Source organism: Mesoplodon bidens (assembly GCF_964165515.1).
Source record: "Mesoplodon bidens genome assembly, chromosome: 17".
In the NCBI taxonomy this organism is placed as follows: domain Eukaryota; kingdom Metazoa; phylum Chordata; class Mammalia; order Artiodactyla; family Ziphiidae; genus Mesoplodon; species Mesoplodon bidens.
Genome location: NC_138174.1, coordinates 76,754,201 through 76,771,735, shown reverse-complemented (window position 1 = coordinate 76,771,735; position 17,535 = coordinate 76,754,201). Strand labels below are relative to the sequence as shown.

The 17,535-nt window shown below is 52.7% G+C and overlaps 1 protein-coding gene across 4 annotated transcripts in view; it reads right to left on the bottom strand.

The window, feature by feature from the left end:
* The window catches only part of ATP11A (ATPase phospholipid transporting 11A), a 121,101-nt gene that overhangs the window by 5,476 nt on the left and 98,090 nt on the right, over positions 1-17,535 (bottom strand). For 3 of the 4 annotated variants that reach the window (XR_014013573.1, XM_081214516.1, XM_081214517.1), the window contains exons 20-28: positions 17,091-17,265; positions 14,933-15,035; positions 14,534-14,679; positions 13,913-13,972; positions 13,322-13,449; positions 11,270-11,405; positions 5,576-5,641; positions 4,809-4,912; positions 2,482-2,647 (exon numbers count right to left, since the gene is read on the bottom strand). Coding sequence is in view for 3 of the 4 variants with exons in the window: in XM_081214516.1 (XP_081070642.1) it covers positions 2,482-2,647; positions 4,809-4,912; positions 5,576-5,641; positions 11,270-11,405; positions 13,322-13,449; positions 13,913-13,972; positions 14,534-14,679; positions 14,933-15,035; positions 17,091-17,265 (1,084 nt within the window). In the remaining variant the exon portion in view is untranslated. Of the gene's footprint in view, positions 1-946; positions 1,134-2,481; positions 2,648-4,808; positions 4,913-5,575; positions 5,642-11,269; positions 11,406-13,321; positions 13,450-13,912; positions 13,973-14,533; positions 14,680-14,932; positions 15,036-17,090; positions 17,266-17,535 lie in introns of those variants that run through there. The other variant, XM_081214518.1, reaches the window with a different exon arrangement.

Sequence of the window (17,535 nt, the reverse complement as noted above, 5' to 3'; positions counted from 1 at the left end):
GGGCCCTTCTCCAAGCCAGAGTCTGGCTTCTGCAAATCAACTCTAAATGAACTCCATCAATAGTCAGAGGAATTTAATTTTAGCCTGGAGTTGGCATGATTTAACCAATCTCATAAGCACCTCCTGTGACTTATTAAAATGTTCCTAACAATTTCATCCTGAATGTTTTCAAGTGTGTGAACAGCAAGATGAAATGATGTAACTTATTCTAACAAATTCTGATGGCATCAGATTAAAAAAATTTCGATCGCCAATAATTACTTGAACTTAAAAAATGTACCATCCTGCTAGTTAAAAAACAGTGCTAAAGCTGTATAACATATAAACAGTTATTAAAAGAAGAAAAAGCCTTTTTTTTTTTTTTTGCTTTAGGCATTTTCCCATTAAGCAAGCTGTCTTAGTAAAGCAGTAACACCAAACACAGATCTTCAAAGTGTGCCTGATTCGGAGCACACAGAAACGAGGCATCAGGTACACAAACAACTGAAAACAGATACGCTGTGTCCCTGAAGCCTTGGCTCTGGATGAAACGCCTTCGATCCTGGGCGGCGGCCACAGAAAACTGTATGAATGGCTCTATGTGCCCGAGAGAGAGGCGCTACGGCCCTTTACGGCAAGGTCAGCGCCTTTTTCTAAAAATGATCAGACTTTTAAAAAATGTTAAGGGGGACTTTGGTAAAAAAGTTGACCCCAAACACATCTGTCCTGGCTTTGTCTGCAGCCCGGTGGCACGGCCTGGGTCTGGCCTCTCCAGAGGCCCTCAGTCCCGCCTGCAGAGCGGGCTCTGGGACTCAGGAGCGGCCCCACTGCCCCGGGCGGGGACCAGGACCAGCCTCGCGGCAGCCGCCTGCACAGAAGAGCTCTGACGCTCCCCAGGGACACGTACAGGCACCGGTCAGTGGCGCGGACGACAGGAGCCCGGCACCCTGCATCCCCGACGCCAGTGGCCCAGTGCGGGACTGTGAGCGCGGCTCCGAGCTTAACCGTCAGCCCTGTGCGGTCCTGCGACTAAGTCCCAAACATGCAAAAAGACAGAAAAGCGTCACCTTGTTCCGTTAGAAAGTCAGACTGCTGGAAGTCTGAGAAAGCATAAAGACGGTGGGCTGCTCGACAGAAAGGCACTGGTTCCTAGTCTGCCGGTCCCAGAGGTCAGAGGTCAGAGGTCAGGAGGCCATGCACATCGTTAAACAAGGTGGTTATTTGGGCAAAGAGGCCGGAAGACGAAAGGAACGAAGAAGGGAAGAGACAAGAAAAGGCGGTGAGTCCGGTGAGACGGCGGCAGCCACCGGACATCCCTGCAGCCCCTGGAAACCAGGCCACACCGGCCCCCGCGGCCCAGCCCAGGCGGGCAGAATCCCTCCCCTCGCACTCCCGTCTGTGTCCCGCCTATGTCCAGCCCTGGACAACTGTGAGCAACTCGTAATGAAGTTGTCAGACGTGGACCTGCACTAACCCCTCCTGCGTTTCGTCTGGGCACCGACTTTACAAACCCAGCAGAATCCCCAGGGCTGGGGCACTGCGCTCAGCACTTAAAACCAGCACCAGGGATCTGAAGGCTTGCCCACCCGACCCGTCACCTGCTGGGAGGGGAGTGGGGGCAAGTGCCGTGACTGCGGCTCCAGCCCCCGGAGGTCCACCCGCTTTCCACCCCAAAGCCGGCCAACAGCACTTGGGGACTGAGACCACGGGGCCCCTGAGCTTCCCAGAGTGACTCAGCCCCAGGACGTGCCACTTGCCCTCTCCTGTTGTCACCCTCCCTCCTGTCCCTCCCCACCTGCATGCCCCACCCCCTTCACTGCACAAGCACCTTGCTACAGGTGAGACAAGCATCCTGCAGCAACGGGCCCTGCTGTGGCCTCTGCCCTCTCACTAGCATCCTTCCTCCTCCTCCTGAGGCCTGCACCTCCAAGGGCAAATCACAGGCGTGAGAGGGGAGCGGGGGGCCACAGGGGTAAGGGGACGGGGGACGTCCCCTCCCCAAGAACTCCGGGGAGGGCCAGAGTGCTCTTGGGAAGCTCTGAGTACCACCTCTGTGTCTGATGCGGGTCCGGGCATCCTTCATATCTCTCATCTTTCCTGAACCCAGAATTCAGCTTGCTGGCTTCCGTTTGGGACTGTGGAAAACAACAGCCCTACCTACTCATAACCAGAATTTCCCAAAATAAATGCTAAAGTTTGAGCCAAATTCACCATCCCTAAAAATAATGCAATTTTACCTTCAAGGTAATGATTAGTTGGAAAAACTCTTAAAAATGTACACAAAACAATTTGCCTTTTGTATTGGCTTCATCTTTTTCTCTTAATCTTTTTCTTAGTTCAGGGACTAGCCGCTCAAGTCTAACCACTGGTCATCTAGGTTCAGGTGTAAAACCACGTGTCATCATGGAATTCGTTAGTAACGGTGGACTGACCACACTTCCAAACCCAAACCTTTCCCGCTCCCCTTTCTAAGGACAGTCCCCACGGCGTGCGGGGCGGTACCTGGACTCTCTCGGTGGCGCTGGGCCACAGCTGCCTGCACAGCACTTTCTTGAGGACGTCGGGAAGGAGGCTAACGGCGACGAGCAGGACGATGGCCAGCCAGGCGGGGCCGCTGGACAGCATGTGTATGAACACATAGTACATCCTTTGATAACTGAGGAATGGCCTGCAGCGTCGAGGGGAAGAAGAAACATAACACGATGGCAGGAGAAACACCGAAATCCTGGTCTGTTTTCTCTACTTGCACGAAGAGCCCATTTGTTCTGGCAGTTTTCACTTTGGTCACGACAGTCACTGGACAAGCCACCTAGCCTGCCTGCTGGAACTGATGACAGAAACACTGGGGTGTGACCTTTCCCTGTAACGCTGCATGTTAACCCATGGGAAAAGGAGAGGAATTCTATGAAGTCATCCCAAAGGGGAAAATAAGTCCCCGAAGTTCAGTTTCAGAATAGCAGGAAAGATTTTAAAAGATGAAGTAGGTGATTTTTTTTGGACCTTAGAATCATATCTGCGCAATAGCTATTAATATGGAGGAGATATGCAGCATGCATACCTTCATGCATTCATATCTGCACGCGTCAGCAGAACGATTAAATACTTAAAAAAATATGCCATAGGGACTTCCCTGGTGGCGCAGTGGTTGAGAGTCCGCCTGCCGATGCAGGGGACACGGGTTCGTGCCCCGGTCCGGGAAGATCTCACATGCTGCGGAGTGGCTGGGCCCGTGAGCCATGGCCACTGAGCCTGCGCGTCCGGAGCCTGTGCTCCACAACGGGAGAGGCCACAACAGTGAGAGGCCCGCGTACCTCAAAAAAAAAAAAAAAAATTTTGCCATAATATTTTTAATTTCCATAAAAATACAGAGAATGAAATGACTCTCCTGCCAGGTGAATCACAAAAGCCTCTGGAAAGGGGCAGTGATGATGCTAAACTTGAGTCACACAGCTTCACGGCTCCGAAGCCCCAAGGCCCAGGAGCTGGCCAGGGAGTTTTCGGGGGAGCCTCCCATTTACAAAGCCGCTCTGGAGAGCTCGCTAGAACCACAGGGATCTTTGGCCTGGGGCAGGGCTGCTGGAAACCCACCAAAAGCTGGTCTGGTCTTCCTGGATTTCCTGGTCTCCAAGAATGTGCAACGCATGGATCTCGCCACTGGGGGGTCAGCAACAGAGCGGGTCATTGGGTGCATGTCAGCTCAGCAACCTCCACGTGGGGACCTGATGGACCGGGGAGCCACTCCCCCATTTCTGGGGCCGCCTGCCCCTCCCAGGGGCTGAGGTCAGCAGGGGGGACGCCAGGTGGAGGGAACACTGCTTCTGGCCTCCCGTTTGGCCAGGCTGTGGTCCCGGGCCTCACTTGCTTCCCCCCAGTCCCAGCCCTGCTCAGGAAATTCTCCATCTTACGGGGGAGGTGGAAACATAAACGGGAGAATTGCAGGTAAATCCGGCATGCGCTGTGACAGGGGAAGGAACGACTGCTTGGGGGACCAGGTGGAAATGCCCGCCTGGGAGGTGACTCGAGGGAAGAGTGGATGAGGCTGATGGGCCGCCGGGTTTCGAAAGACGAATAGGAGCTCACCAGACAGGCTAGTTAGAAAGGACGTCTGGGCAGACGGAACAGCGCTGGCAAAGGCAGGCTTGTGGCAGATGCCAAATGCAGCCACTTGCTGCCCTCGTCAGGACTGACCACGGTACTGCAATGGTCTCTAGACTGCTTGTCTTGTTTGTGTTCCACCCCCAAGTTCACTTTCAACACAGCAGCCACGGTGACCTTCCTAAACGTGCGGTCGGACTCTGATGCTCCTCTGCTTGGAATCCTCGACGGCGGCAGGCTGGGGTCGAGGTCCTATGTGGCCGACAGGCTGGACCTTCCTTCCGCTGCCGGGCCCTGCCCCAGGGTGTTTGCACGTGGGGCTCCCTTCCTTAGGAAGGGCTCTGTCTGGGGTCCGACTGCCTCGGCCCAGGGCCAGCTCCCCTGGCGCACCCACCATGACGATGACAGTGTCTTTCTCCCAGGTTTCCGTTTAAATACCAGCTTTTTTGCAGAGGCCTTCCCCAACCTCTGATCCAAAATAGGTCCCTTGCTGTAGTGTCTGGTCTGCTCTTCCCTTGTCATATGTATGATGCAGCGTGTCTCCCTCACTGAGAACCTGGCGGAAAGGAGCAGGGACCACACCCGCCTCGTCCCCTGCAGGCCCCCCAGCCCTGGCGCCATGCCCCTCCCGCACACAGGAACGAGGTCATATGGATAATGAGTTGTCAGCCCTCGAGGAAAGACACCGCAGGACCAGTAACATAATGATGGTTCTATAATTATCAACTCCATACCAGATAATTCCTCCCCAGAGGAGGGAGAAGACGACGTAGAACAGCAGTGACCCCCAGATCACAAAGTGGTTTATCCAAGTCCAGTAGTGTGTGTCCAGCGCCAGCTGAAAGAGGGAAAAGGTGACTGATGGTGGTGTCGCCTGGGCGTGGCCCCGTGAGCCCTGACAGCTGGGGAAGGAAGCCAGAAAATAATGGAAACCACCTTAATTGTAGTCAAAATGCCTACATAGACCTGTTTGGGAAAAACACACTTTAGGTTCCAACGGGGAGAAAGGGTTCCCCACGGCCTCCGAGTCTCAACATTGCCAGTAACTCTGCCCGGATCCCGGGGAGATGCTCCCACAGGGCGACTCGGGCGACGGCTCAAGGTGCTGGTTATGGATCTACCCAGGACATTGCTTTGGGATTTTCCAAGACTCAGGTTGGTAGGATTTGGGACCTTCATAATGATATTCCAGGAAGAATCCGACTTGACTTGAAAAAGAGCTAAATTTTCCACAGTCCATTAATTTGTTCCAAATAAGATGGATTTTGCTTATACAAGGGGTGGGGCCGATCGCCATTTAAAAGAAGTCCAATCCCCATTCCTTCACACAGAACAGGCTCCTTCCCTCCCTCACCTTCTGTGCAATTCTGACCTTTGCCCCTCGGGGCCAGGGCCGAGTTGGTGGCGGGGGAGAAGACCCCGGCAGGGTCAGGGTCAGGGTCACGACTCATTAGCAGGGCTGACTGTGCCCGGAGCAAGCACGTCAGGTCAGGGGATGTACCTTCAGGGTGACCGTAAACACCATCACCGTGAACACCAGCGTCCCGAAGGTCCAGTTCCCAAACATCTGTGGAGACAAGAGTCCACGTCGTCTCCCACTAGTACGGATTCTCCTCCTGCGCACCCCGCACAAGGGGCAGAGAGCACCTCCCATGGCCCCGCCTGACACTTCCAGCCCCAGAGACGCGGAGACCCCGCGATGTCGCCACAACGTGAGAGGGAGGCCAGCGAGCCCGGCTCACTGGCCCCGGATCCCGCAGCCGCGCCGGGGCGGGTGGTGGTTCCCGCTGGGCGCCCCGTCCTTCCTGCACAGCCACCCCGGGTGTCGCCCCCTCGCTGCTCCCGCAAACGGTGGCCCTGCTCACAAACCAGAGCAGGACGCGCCCGAGAGCTAGAGTCGCGGTCTGCAGGGGGCCGAGCCCGGTCTCCCCACTCGTGTTTCCTGCGGACGAGACCTTTACCCGGGGGCCCAGCCCACGCTCGGTAGAGCACGTGTCTAGTCTCTTTTCAGCTCAAACACCTGTCGGCTCGGAAGGCAAACCACTGCTGGCATCGTCCTGGGATTGGTGAGAGCACCAGCCTTGTCCCCTGCGGGCGGCGTCACCGGGATGGGGCCCCGTGGGAGTCACGGAAACGGAGGAGGGGAGACACGACAGAGCTGCACGAGGGCCTGGGGCAGGTCCACGGCCATAACCTCGGACATGCAGCGGCCCCCAGACGAGGCCCCGGCGGGATGTGGGCCCGGCCAGCGGGGAGCACACACGTCCGACCAGGAGACAACACATTTCTCACCCACAGACAGAGACACAAGCAAAAGGAAACACCAGTCACTTCGGAGGCTTCCTCCTGGGGACAAACCAGCCTCTTGGACATGTTATTTTAAAAGAGTTATTTTCCCTGAGATTTTGACACCGCCTAAGAGCCGACCCGTTTCTGGTTTGTTGGATTCTGCGAGCTGGGCCTCTCAGAAAACGCGCCCAGTTCTTCTTTAAGAGAAAACAAGGCTTTCTGTCACAGAGCATTACAAGCTGGAATAAAACTGCTTTCCCGTATGGTTAGTTTTCAACCAAAGAGATATCCCTACACACGACTCACTTCAGGCGAGCGTGTGGGCTGCAGGCCTTGTGAGGTGTTTACCGAGGCAAGAACCTACGTGCAGAATTCTAGGAGAAAAACCAAAGCGTCAGGACTTTTGTAGGAAACAGACTTAAGGACCCTCATCACTTTATTCTTCGCTTCATCAGCGTGATAAAACTGGGCTCAGATCCACAGCCACAGTGGCCCTCCCTGGAGGTGATTCTGTCCCCGAGGTGGGGGACACCTGCAGTGTCTGGGGACATTTCGGGGGAGGGGGGCTACTGGCATCCAGCAGGCAGAGGCCAGGGGTCTGCTAACTGCACCGAGGCAGCCCTACAACCACAAACTCCTGGCCTCATCGGCAACAGTGCCCAGGCTGGGAAACCCTCAAAAACAGGGCTCTCTCTTCAATGCTTATCGTCGGGGGCAGGAAATTTTACCTCTGAGGTGGGTTGCAGCTCGGCAGTGGCCAGCAGGTGCAGGAGGACGCAGCGCCCGCTTCCTTTTCATTGGAAGCTACCGGTTTTAGCCAAAAGCAAAAGGTGAAGGTACGGGGAGGGGGCGGCTCTGAACCCCGCGGGCACCGTCAGCTCAGCTGGGCGGGCAGGAGCCCTCACAGCTCTTGTGTTTGCCACCCCTGCCTGGCAGGGATTCAGAGATCTTTTACAAAACTGTTACATAACAGCAAATGTGGGTGTGGAGTACGAGTGGCAGAGTGACAGGGCATCTCCAGCAGCATCGCATCGGGGACAAAGTTTCAATCGCTCAAATGGCTTCTCATCTCTTCCCGAGAAGGGTAGGACGGTGCTTCCCAAGGCACTGCCGAGATTCCTAGGATTCGGTAGATTCTGGTGGATCTGGGATCCACGCCCAGCCCAGCAAAGCACAGGGTGTGATTTTTACAGGTGAACAGCAGTAAAGCACAAGTACCTTGAATCAGATTCGGGCATTTGGGCTGGAACATGGGCAAGGCTGCACACCTGCCCACCTTCACCTGTGCCCTCTGGCAGCTATCGCAGCTCACTGGGAGGTGATCACGGTAACGCCGCCGTAAGCTCCTCTGGGGTTCCTTATTTAAGGGAGCCCTCAGGTCAAGCTGATAGCCAATGTATTATTGAATTCGTTGGCCGTTATTTCTATGGACTTTGGGGGTGATCCACTGGGGCTCCAATGCCCTCTCTCAAAGGGGTGTCCTGAGGGACGGCCTTTTTCCCCAGTGATATCAGTTCCCCAGCCCCCGGGAGGCCCCAGGGCTGATCTCCTAAAGTAACACGTGTCTCCGCGGAGAACGTCGTGAACTTCGGGGCCTCGCTCAGAGGAGAGGAGGATGCAGTCGGAGGTCTCCAACCTCCCCCCAAACCAGGTGCAAGTTTAATTCCTTCTCCCACGCTGCCCTCTCTTCTCTTCCTCAGGACTATCTTGTAGGAAATCTTACTGCTCACAGAAGCTCTAAAATCTAGACCAGTTTAATTTTTGTGTGTGAAAATATTCCACGACAAACATGTCTTATGTTTTCTCAAGATCGCAGCCACAAGGAACATCTACTACATCGCTTCACGTGCTGACCGGGAACCTCTGCTGAGCGGCTGGTGTTCTCGTCCTCAGCCCGCTGGGGACCGCTTATGTTCCAGCTCTCTAGACGTCTACTGGCTTCTATTACAATGTGCCCCAAACTTTCAAGCGTTCACCTAGGAATATCCCGCAGTTCAACAATAAAATAATCATTGTCTTATATTCTCACTTGAGAAATAATACAGCTCTTGATGTCTGTGCAGAAAATGCTCCACAAGTGAATTCCTCTTTTTCAAAAGTTATCAATGACTCACTTGTTCTCAGTAGATCCATGAACAGGCCTACAGAATGATTTAGGTCGTCAGGGGTCACCTCCCGACCATCACTAGAACAGGGCAGCTAAAATGTCCCACCAAGAAGACACGTTCGTCCTCCTTGGAAGGAAGGGGACAGCGATGACCGTGATCATCACCAAACCACCTGCTGCCCAAGACCAAGGACATCGCCAGCCACCTGAGGCTGCCCTTGACTTACAGCTTTGTTTGCAGCTTTATCTGAATCACTACAGAACCAGCCTGCAATATCATTTTTGGTTTTGTAAGTGTTGCAACCCCCTTACCTGACAAACAGACAAGAATTTAAGAATCAGTGATCCAGAGCGAGAAAGCTCTGTGCGGAGCCCCCGAGGTACCGTGAGGGTCTAGAGTCAGACCATCGACGGGGTGCCCTCGCCACGCGTGGCCCTGGGGGGCTCCCCACTGCCTGGGGCTCCTGTCCTCCTGGTGACAAAGGTCTACCTGGGTCCCTGCAGGTGCCCCTCCGCCTAGTGCTGGTCTTGCTCTCACGCCTCTACGTCTCTAGGTTGTTTATCATCCCCCGAGCGCCAGTGACCCAAGGCACAACTGTGGACAAACGCCCAGGTCCAGCACCTCACTTGGTACGACTGTCCCGCACGCTGCTTCCTGACATCACCGTGCATCTCAGGAGCTTTTCATGTGACAGGATGTGCGTGGCCTGTGCTGACTCTGTTCCCACGGGGGCCTCGGAGCTCCGGGCCCGTGAGCACAGGGCCCCAGCCAACTGGCGTCTTTCCTACCTCGCGCTCCCTTCCTGTCATCGTCCCAGATTCTAACCCACCCTTTTGTCCCATAACAGCTGAGCAAAGGCACAGAGGGGGCAGGCGGGGGAGGGGTGGTACGTAACCGTCTCATGGAAAAGACCTCTTCTAGACGCTGGGATCCGGGTTCCATGGTGGCTCAGGGGGCCCTCAGGAGGGAGTAGCAGAGAAACAGGAAACGGCAGAAGCCCTTGGCTCACGGGGAGGGCCTCAAGGCACCCGGGCCTGCAGCTCCGACCACAGCAGCGGCAGGAGGAGATGCGGCCCAGCCTCGTGCCGGGAAGGCCCCTCAGGCCTGCATCTGGGGCCACTCGGGCGACCAGCACCTGTGTCCAGGGTGCACGTCCCCTCCCTGCTCACACCCGCCCTCTCGTGGGCTTGCAGAGCGGGGCCAACCTTGTCACCACGTGATGTGAGCGTCAAGCAGTTCAGTAGCTGCATATGGTCTAAAACACATACCCTGGGTTTGAACTCTAATTCCCTGACCTTGTACAGTATTTATCCGTCTGAACTTCCATTTGCTTGGCTTTAACACCGTGAAACTGTCCGACCGAAGGAGCGACAGCGGGGAGCGAGGGTGACGCCTGCAGAAGCGACTCACTGCCTGGATCCTGGGAGCACGGATGCTCGGGACACGAAGTCTGAGCTCTTTAAGGTACACGTGAGGTGCTCACTTAAAACTGGGCCTGCAAGGAAATCTCACTAAAGATGCATAAGAGCAAACGGTAAGATAGCTCGACTCAACCACTGCTACCTTATGGCCTGGTGGCACCCGGGAACTATTCTACTAGAACTAAGACAAAGAGTAAATTCTTGAAAAATGTAAAGATTTTAGAAAAGTGCAGTAAGACTTTGAAAAATCCTCAAGATCCATTTAGGAAAAATTGGTTTAAGTTATAATGAGAGATAACAGCACCTTTCAGTCACAAGAAAAAAGAAACAGACAAATCGATGGGCAAACACACAGCAAGACTCTGAACTTCAGGCCAACCACGCGGAGGGACAAACGGGCAGAGAGGTGTCCCATCGAACAGGACATGCAGTAAACCTCTGTTCACAAGCTCCCCTCTTTACGTGGACCCTGGGACATCGGGCCAGAAGCAGGACGCCGGGCCCCGGGCCTCTCGATATTCTCCAGGCGGGGCTGGAGGTCGGCCACGGTCAAAGCAGCATCCCCTCCGGCCTCGCACACTTGTGCGTCTTCCTACTTACTTAGGTCAAGGGAAGTCCAAACAGATCAAGTCCACTTAGAAACACCACTGACCCCGCTGGTGGTCCCCAACATGGAAATACAGGGAGTCACCTCAGCAACAGTGACCCAAGTGGACACACAGGTCTCTGGGACGACCCCAGTCCTACAGACGTGGGGCAGCAACTAACAGCATTTCTACCGACAAAGCACACAGAGGGGGTCACGTTGGAAAATATTTTCGAGAAATATTTTATTTATAATGCACTCCAAAAACACAAAGGACACACCCACAGATTTCTTACCATGTGTGTGTTGGTGGTCACTATCTGGGAGTGGGAAGGAAGCCATGGCAGAAAGAAAAAAGCAAGATACAAATAAAACAACCCCTAGAAATTAGGCAAAAAACCAGAGCGCTGAACGTCTACCAGGAAACAGTAAATCTACTTGTTGCGAAGTAAACAGATACTTAAGGATGTGAACAAACACTAAAATGGGTTAAATACTGAATTATTTCCCATATTTAATAAGCCACGTCTCAGTGATCAAATCGCACCACTAGATACATAGCTAACGGTGAGTAAGCTACAGAACGAAAGCCTGGAGCCCCTCAGGAAGGGTGTCCCTACAGGCGGCAGAACTCTGCCATCATGTCCCTTCCATCCAGCTGGGGGGCAGACACCCAGACACGGTCCCCACGGGCTGTGCTGAGACTGCGCTGACCCGGGATCGTGCTGGATTCAAGCTCTATCCCCAAAGAATCCCGGAGCCACGGTGACACGACCCAGTTCCGTACTAACCTGTCCGTTGCTGGTCACGCTTGTGTTTTCAAACATGAAGTAAGCACCGAAGAAAAACACCAGAGCATCGAACACGCCTAAGAACGTCCAGTAAATGAACACCCGCCAGCGGAGGAGAGCATTCTTGGCGATGTCTCTGGGGGAGGCAAAGGGTGGGAACCTGTGATCGCGTCCAGGCACACGCGCCCACTCAGCCCCCACTGTGTCCGCCGGCCCTGCGGCCGCCGTCCTCGTCCGGGGGCCCCTGACTCGCGGAGAGCCCCGAGGTGGCAGAGCTGCAGGGACAACAGGGACAAGCAGGGACAGGAGAAGGAGGGCCCTCGGAGGGGGCGGGGCCCCGACCGACACCCGCTCAGCCAAGCCCCGAAAAGCAAGCGGGTCCTGGAGAAGCCCGGCCGCGAGCACGGGGCTCCTGGTCTCCCGCCTGGGGTCACCCCGCCCAGCCTGTCCACGTTGCGGCCAGGGCCCCATCTCCACCTGTCGACTGGCCGGCACACGCTCTGAATGCACGGAGCCTGTGGGATGCCAGGTGGGCCTCACGACTGACCACGCCCCCGAGCCACACTTGATGCTCTGCGGCTCCTCCGGCCACACCGCCTGTCACTTCACTCAACACCACACCTGGTCCCAGAAAGGCCCTGGGACAGCTTGTAGCACAAAGCTGTTGTAACCGAAACCATCACGGTCAAAGCACAGTAAGAAGGGAGCAAACACGCTGAGGTGTGAGGGGCGACGTCCCCAGCTGACACAGTGGGAAGGACCAACAGACATTAAGTTTGAGCTTCCTGCGAGCAAAAGCAAAATGCTCTCCAGACTTTGCATTTTACTACATACAGATATTCCTGAGCAATTTCTGTTGGAATATTTTATTTCTCAAAAGTGGACTGTGATGGCACTACAGGAAGAAAGATGCCAGCGCTCACACTTCTGCTTCTGAAAGTAAAGACACAGGACACAGGGACACGCTGGCATCCACTAACGACAAGACCGCGGGCTTCCTGGACCAGGCTGCACATTTCATGACAGGACTTCCTACACCTGTTAGTTTAGTTCAATAAGACAGAGAAGCTGCAGGATTCCCTCCGGGTGTGTGTCTAAAATGGTGTGTGTTCTCCTATTTTCTTAGACTTACCCCTGTATCATTAAATGCACGTGACAAACTCAGAGCTTGCTTTTTTAATCACCTACAGGGATTATTTTGGACCCCAACACTTCAAGACCCCATTTAATGGCTAATGATTCTGATGTAGGCCGTGGGGCTGGTGAGGTGTCTTGACTGTGTGGCCACAGGACTCACACATGTGAAAAGCCTGCACAGAATTAAGTGCACACACACGTGAGTACACGTGTGCACACGAACAAGGACCAGTAAGACGGCTGGGCGTGTCGCGTTGTTGCCCTGCTTGTGACCTTGTCCTGTGGTTCTGCAGGATGGTCTGTCAGATGTCACCACTGGGGAAATTGGATAAAACCTCACAGAATGTCTCTACTATTTCTTACAACCACATGTGCATCTAAAATGTTCTGAAAATAACACGTTTAATTTACAAAGCCACAATAAACAGTGACACATTGAATTGGCCAAAGATCCTGGGATGGAGTTCTGAAATAGCAGAAAAATCTTTTCCTTGTTATTAAAAATACTTTTTAGCAGAAAAGAGCACCCTGAGATCAGATATGTTAACTTTTCTCTTTTCTCACTGAATGGAACCTATTTGGACCTGCAAGGATCATTTAGGCCATAAATCCACTGGGGTCACAAGGGGACAGAAACTCTCACCCCAAGTTCTTTCATAACCATTGAAAAACACGGTAAAATACAAACTGGCCTAATGTGTACATTTCAAACGCCACGTAAATCCTCTGTCTGAATTCGGAGTATATTCACTTAAATTACATTGCTTCCTGCTTGAAGAATCTCTTGTGGAAGCAAGTGTGTCAGCTGACACTGAATCGTCTGGTTTTTAAGTACTTCAACCAGGTACTATCTGGATTCGCGGCAGGGCTGCCCGGTCCTTCCCCTTGTCTACAGCGGCCGTGTGCTCGAGGTACCTGTAGAGGGCAGGGTCTCTCTTGAGCGCGTCCATGGCGACGTGCTGCTCCATCAGGCTGTACAGCAGGATGGGGAGGGAGGTGAAGCTGATGTTGTACAGCGTCAGGTAGGCAGTGTCGTACAGGGTCTACAGGACCGAAAAGCCACGTGAAAACAGCACCCGGGCATCTTGACAAGATTTTCGGATAATTTGTTTCAATATGCATAGGTAGTTTTCATTTACAAAGGCCCACAAGCACGAGCATTCTAAAATGTACACAGAGCCATTTTTCTACAGATACAGGAGGGCAAGGACATGTTTCAAAGTGTCATGATGTCGACTAGCCTGGATTAAAATCACAGCGGACCCACCCGGTCCTGCCATCCCAAACCTGCAACAACAGAAAGTTGCATAAAAGTTTGCAATTCTGATCACCACCTCCAAGCTTAGATTTTCCCCGGTCCTGGTTGCTTTAGATGAAAGCAGATCAGTGACGGAACGGGGGTCACCTGGCCTGCATGCCCGGCCGTCCACCCTCCGCCCACCACAGACACATTCGGGGAAGCGGGGTAAGGCTCAGGTGAGCTCGACCGCAGGCATCAGAACTCACCTGTTGTGAAAACCCACAGAAGAACTGGTATAAAAACTGAGGGAAAATGAAGCAGACATTCTGAAAGACAAGTCACACGCCTGTTAATCAAGGGCACATTGTAAGAGACGTCACTTTTCTATCCCATCACAGAGCTTGGCCACGTGACACACTCTACCTGGGCAAAGTGCCCCACATTCTCCAGCAAGATGGGCAATGGCTCTAAAACTCTTTGCTCATCTCAGGGGCTCCCACAGTGCACACGGGACCATGCTGGTCACCCTGAGATCAGACAGACTCAAGGGAAACTTGTGGCAGAGAAATGAGGCGGCAACGTCGGTGTCAGTACAGACAGGAAGGATGCAACCGCATTAAAGAAGAAGAAACTACTTCAAGGAGCTATAAAAGAATGGCCCTTCCTCAAGCGTTTTACAGCCCGTATCTCCCTGGTTCCACATTCAGTTTTGAGACTGTGCGAAGAGAGCTGGGCGTTTGCTCCCGTGGTCCTACGATCACCCCCTCCTTTCTGACAGTCCCTTCTATCCATGGACAAATCACCCCTGTAGCCTCGGGGCATCGGGACAGACGAGCCGTTGATCACATGCTCTGAGACAGTGAGAGGGGAAAGGAAAGTCTTCCTACCTTATAAAAGAAGTACTGCACAAGCTCAGATATTCGAATATAGTAAAAGTGCCCATGAACGAGTAGCATCTTCTTTAAATGCTTAAATTTCGGTATCGCATAGTCACTGTTCCTTGCAGCCTGGCGACCTTCTTTCCCAATGATGCCTACAAGAAGGGAGCAAACGTGCTGAGTCAAGCCTTTCTCAACACCACGCAGGTGGACACGGACACAGGCAAAACGGGGTGAGGCTGAACCGTGACTGTCGGATTTCCAGTCACGAATGCTCTGTGTCACAGACAGTGTCCTGAAGGTGTGTCTAAATTCTAAGGCCCTGCCTTGGCTGTGTCCTTTCTCGTCCAGCTGCGTGATCAACCCGGGTTACCAAGAGGCGTAGGGAAGCAGAACTGAGGGGCTTACCTATGCCCACGTGGGCCTCTAGGATCATGCTGACGTCATTTGCGCCGTCACCAATCGCTAAAGTGATAGGGTGCTCTTTTGAAAATTTGATTAATTTAACAATCTGGAAAAGAAGTAAGTGCAGATTTTATCGTCTCTGTTTTATTTGTGCAAAGGTCATTCACTAACTAGGCAGAAACGACAAAGATGTAAAGTTAGTCAAGGAAAAATGAAACAACTCTGTGCTTAAAGTGAATTATTTATTATATGCAGTCTATTTTATCCACTTAGGATAAAATCTTTTTCACATCGAAAGCGAAACACGCTTCAGCAAAAGCAGCTAAGAAATGACTGTAGTAAGATAAGCTGAGCAGGCTGGTGGGCAGACAGGACGGAGAGTGAAATCTGGGAAGTCATTTGCAGGGGCTGCTCCACTCCTTGTGTAAATGTGGGGGAAACAGATTTAAATATACGGCGGGGGGGAGTGTGAACGCTGCATTCCGTTAGAAGATACTGCTATTCAAAGCTATCTGGTTTTAAGCATCTATTTTTTAAAATAAGCTGTTCATTTACTTTTCAAATTTGTCATGTGTGCAAAACCAAATCTGACAACTCAATGCAATGAATAATTTCCAAATTTTTAGTCTGTTTCTTTACAGTCTTTTTTTCCTATTTATGTGCCTAAGTATAAGTTTCCATGATGTAAGACTGAAAAGATGAGGAAAAAATGTGTGGATTGTCTTCTTGTTTCAAGACTGAGACACTAATTGGTATAAAAGTTTGCAGAAGTCAGTTAAGAACCTAAAAGAAATACCAAGTAACATGTGAAGACCAAACGACACCCTTAGTTCTGTTCTGGACGTCACTATACAAGGTTTACGCAGAGTCACACACTTAAGAGGGACAGTCAGGAATAAAACCATTTGTATCCCACACAGAATGTACATGAATTCTTGAGTCTGCTTCTCTTCACTGAGAATCACCCCAGGGCGATGCTGGTGTTTTATGCTTAGTGACACTGTCACGTGGCAGATCAGTGTAGGACGCATGCAAGGACGCTAAAAATGACCCCTTTGCATGTGGTGTTCAGTATTTTACCTTAAGCACTAGGTCAGTCTGAGAAGCTGACGGTTCCCTTCATGAGCAACTCAAGAGAAAATGATCTCCCTTACCTAAAATGTGGTTTACAGAACTGGGACCGTTTTAGGTTTACCAACACCAGAAAGGCACACATGCTCACGTTCGTATCCCATATGCTTTAAAAAAATATTTAAAAACACACAACAGGGGGCTTCCCTGGTGGCACAGTGGTTAAGAATCCGCCTGCCAACGCAGGGGACAGGGGTTCGAGCCCTGGTCCAGGAAGATCCCATGCGCCCCGGAGCAACTAAGCCCATGTGCCACAACTACTGAGCCTGCGCTCTAGAGCCCACGATCCACAACTACTGAGCCTGCGCTCTAGAGCCCTCGAGCCACAACTACTGAAGCCCGTGCGCCTAGAGCCCGTGCTCCGCAACGAGAAGCCACCGCAGTGAGAAGCCTGCGCACTGCAACGAAGACCCAACGCAGCCCCCCCACAAAAAAAAATTAAGAAAAAAACACACGTCAGGGGGTGTTTCCACAAGAGTGTGGTGCAATGGGCGGAACGTGAGTTCGGAGTCCGACAGAGTGGAAGCCGTTCGGACGGCCACTTTCCAAATCATCCCTCCAGGCAGGTTCGCCCGATTTCCTGTGTCTTAGGTACTTCATTCCTAAAATCAGCACAGCCTCCCTCGCCTCCAGGGTTACCGTGAGGGTCGGTGGGTTCGCACCTGCCTCAGCCATCGGCACCCAGTAGGTGCTCGGCTGCGGCTGCCTCCCTCCCGGCTTCCGTACAGACTCTGACAGACGCCTCTACCTCCTTGATACAGTTCTGTTTACGTGAGAGGTGGGACGAACATCTCCCTCGGTCCCTGTACCCGGAAGGGCCATCCATTTGATTCCATCAATGCTTACTAATCACAGCGAGCAAAGTAAGTCTCACGTTTCACTTTCTATCATTTTTGTTTCCATTTTTAAAAGGAGGTGCTTTGCTAGATTTAAAAAAAAACCCCAGTGGCTGTAAGGGCTCATGAATGGCTCTCACTACGTAACCCCCTTCCCCCCAGGATCCCCAGCTGGTTCCTGGCGGGCGGCGGACCTGGGCCTTCTGCAGGGGCGCCATCCGGCAGCAGAGCACGGCGCTGCAGTTCCGGCAGATGTCCAGGAAGAGCTCTCGGTAGTGGCTGGAGCTCCCGTCCTCACGTGGCTTCATGATCAAGGACAGCGCGGCGCCATCAATAATTAAACCGTAGTCCTGCATGTCGGTTGAGAGTCTGTTAGGTCACAGAAACCAGAGAAATTACTCAGTAACTAAATCCAGAGGTTTGAGAAGACCATGTGCTTTTCTGGGATGTCTACAGATGCTGCACGTTCAGGATCAACGACTAAGAACCTGGTTTTCCTTGTTTTGCCAATAATAACACAGTGTCTAGATCAGTGGCTGTAAGGCCTTTGATTACATTTTAAAATTGTGTGTGAATTAAACGTTCTCATTTCACTGAGGGAAAGCAAACAACGGTCGCAACTGTGGACTCCTGGGCGCG